This window comes from Penaeus vannamei, chromosome 31 (genome assembly GCF_042767895.1).
Source record: "Penaeus vannamei isolate JL-2024 chromosome 31, ASM4276789v1, whole genome shotgun sequence".
NCBI classification, from domain to species: domain Eukaryota; kingdom Metazoa; phylum Arthropoda; class Malacostraca; order Decapoda; family Penaeidae; genus Penaeus; species Penaeus vannamei.
Genome location: NC_091579.1, coordinates 14,631,271 through 14,633,770, shown reverse-complemented (window position 1 = coordinate 14,633,770; position 2,500 = coordinate 14,631,271). Strand labels below are relative to the sequence as shown.

Here is a 2,500-nt window from a genome sequence, read left to right as displayed (position 1 = left end):
TGGAACACTAGTGTTGAATATTACATTTTTTTTACTTGAATAATATATGATGAAATTGATAATAATAGAATATGATTGAGGTGTTAATGATAATAATATAATAATCATTATCATAATAATGAAAATAGTAATGGTGATAGCTGTAACGATAATGGTAGTAATCCTTTTTGTTATCATTATTATTTATGCTTTGATGGTCAGGGATTGATTTATTTTCCTGTTTAAAATTATCATAAACGCATCCATTCATAATCCATTACAAGCTTTATTGCAATCTTACAAAGTCGTTGTTCCCTACTTCGCCATTATCAACGTATAGAGCATATCACTGTCCTGTTACAAAACATTGTTTGCCAATAGGTGATTCATGCCCTGTTCTCCCTTTTCTCCCGCAGCACTGAACAAAGTAGAACTCGTGCTATGCCGCAGAAGAACACCCAGGAAACACAGGCCGGTTGCTCTCTAAGTCCAGCCACAGACACAGAGCCAGACAGTTCAAATCTAGAAAAAGGGTTTCAAAAATCTACTCCGTATTGGTCGGACGCTGGTGGATTTCAGGGCATATTTCTTTCATAAACATTTTTTTAGATATTTGTTCTCTGAAACTTAAACTCGATTTCAGATTGTCATGTTATATTGGACGAAAAAAGTTATTTAAAGATATGCCTAATGACGGTGTTCTTGTTCATGTTACATTACTTCCTTGTCTCACCTTTTATGTAAATATAAATTCTAGAGCGTTTCTTTCCAAAGATAACGTTTTGTTTTATATGTAAATACTGTAAATAAAACGTTTCTATCTATATATGTTAATAGTGATATATTTTTGTACCGTATTTATTGCCTGTAGACTTCAGTATGAGCTGCAATTTACAGGTTCTTTGTAAAATTAAGTATACAGGAATTAGACGGTCACTGCTCTCTTCCCTGTTATTATTTCTGTTAAAGAAATAATTGTCTTGAAACACTGATTTTTTCAGAAGTATCAATTGTGGTATTTCATAGTTGCCATATTATGTCTGTAAGGTATTTTTGGGTTGTGCATAGTTATTTTGATATTTGTTTTGCATATTTTGGAAATATGAAATAAATTATGAATAAGTGAACACTGGTGCTCGTTCATTTTTCCTGTTATTTTTTTTTTTTTTTTTTTTTGGCAAACCGTATTTACTGAAACCTTAAAAACCTTAAAAACTCCTTAATATTCACCCTAGACTACAATAGGCCAAGAAACTAACTACACCAGAAAGTATTTATTTGCGACATTTCTCCGGGCCGATCGCGACAGCAACGCTGCCGATGCTTATATGCTGTGCCACAGGTGCGGCTCCACCCCCTTTCTTAGGAATTGTACTTGAGTTGACGAATCTGATTTTGTTTTTGAATTGTATCAATTGACAAATCACTGGTTTACTGATGTAACATTAGGAAATAACAATAAATACAAGTTGTTAGTTATCAACAACAAATTTCAAATCTAACGACGGAAAACTATCGAAATCAGTTGAAAATGCGCGGTCCCTAAGCGCCTCCCATCATGCTTCCTCATTCGTCCATTGACACTGGTTTCGAAGGTCACACTTCTTTAAATATTTTGAAAATAACACTATTTATTGATTGGTATCAACTACATTCAAAAGGATATATAAGTTTACGTCTGCATATTCAATTATCATTACATAATAAGTGAAATTATTATGTAAAACCTAATATGAATTTTAATAATATTGTTTTAACCATTCGAACATATTCTATAAATAAAACATGAGATACTTCCCCGTATATTATTCGTCATGGAACACTTTTGGATGTCTGTATATTGCCCAGGATTAGAGCATAAATGATATAAGAAAAACAGTAACTAGCCTTACATGACATATCGCATAAAAATGTACACATACGAAAAATAAATCTGAACCTCGCTCTTCTTAGCCGTGGCCCTGTTAATACGAAAGCATAAAGCCTAAACTCAATATTGTCATATATGGTAGTAGTGTATATTTTTTATATTATATTTCTGCATATATATGTATATATATACAGGGGCGGCGCTAGAAAACTTTTTGGGGGGATGTCGGGAGCAAGGTTACCGAGTAACATTTCAAAAATTAAATCCACACTTCGTACTTTTTTATCTCTTGTTTCGAAAAGGACCAAACTGAGATGAAAATGAAAACTTCGAGTTACAAACCATCATAATTGATTTCTTAAATTATGCCGACCACCAAGTTTGCCGAGTAAACTGTATTTTTTTCCATTCTGTCGAGTGAAATGACGATTTGTGACCTTGGGGGGGGGGGGGTCGCACCCCCCACACACCCCTATGGCATCGCACCTGTATATATACAAATATATACATACATGCATATATATGTGTATATGTATATATATATGATTATATATATATATATTATATATATATATATATGTATATATATATCACATATGTATATGCATGTGTGTATACATATGTGGTAAAATATATGTGTGTGTGTGTGTA

At 32.8% G+C, this 2,500-nt stretch overlaps 2 protein-coding genes across 2 annotated transcripts in view; both read left to right on the top strand.

Annotated features, from left to right (window-relative positions):
• Positions 1-1,106, top strand: part of LOC113825795 (1-aminocyclopropane-1-carboxylate synthase-like protein 1) — a 6,067-nt gene extending 4,961 nt beyond the window's left edge. The window contains exon 10 of the mRNA XM_027378623.2: positions 396-1,106. Within this exon, the coding sequence (XP_027234424.2) occupies positions 396-466 (71 nt within the window). The 3' untranslated portion in view covers positions 467-1,106. The remainder of the gene's footprint in view (positions 1-395) is intronic.
• LOC113809056 (alpha-2-macroglobulin) overlaps positions 1-2,500 on the top strand; it is a gene marked incomplete at its 3' end in the record, with an annotated part of 240,225 nt that overhangs the window by 66,374 nt on the left and 171,351 nt on the right.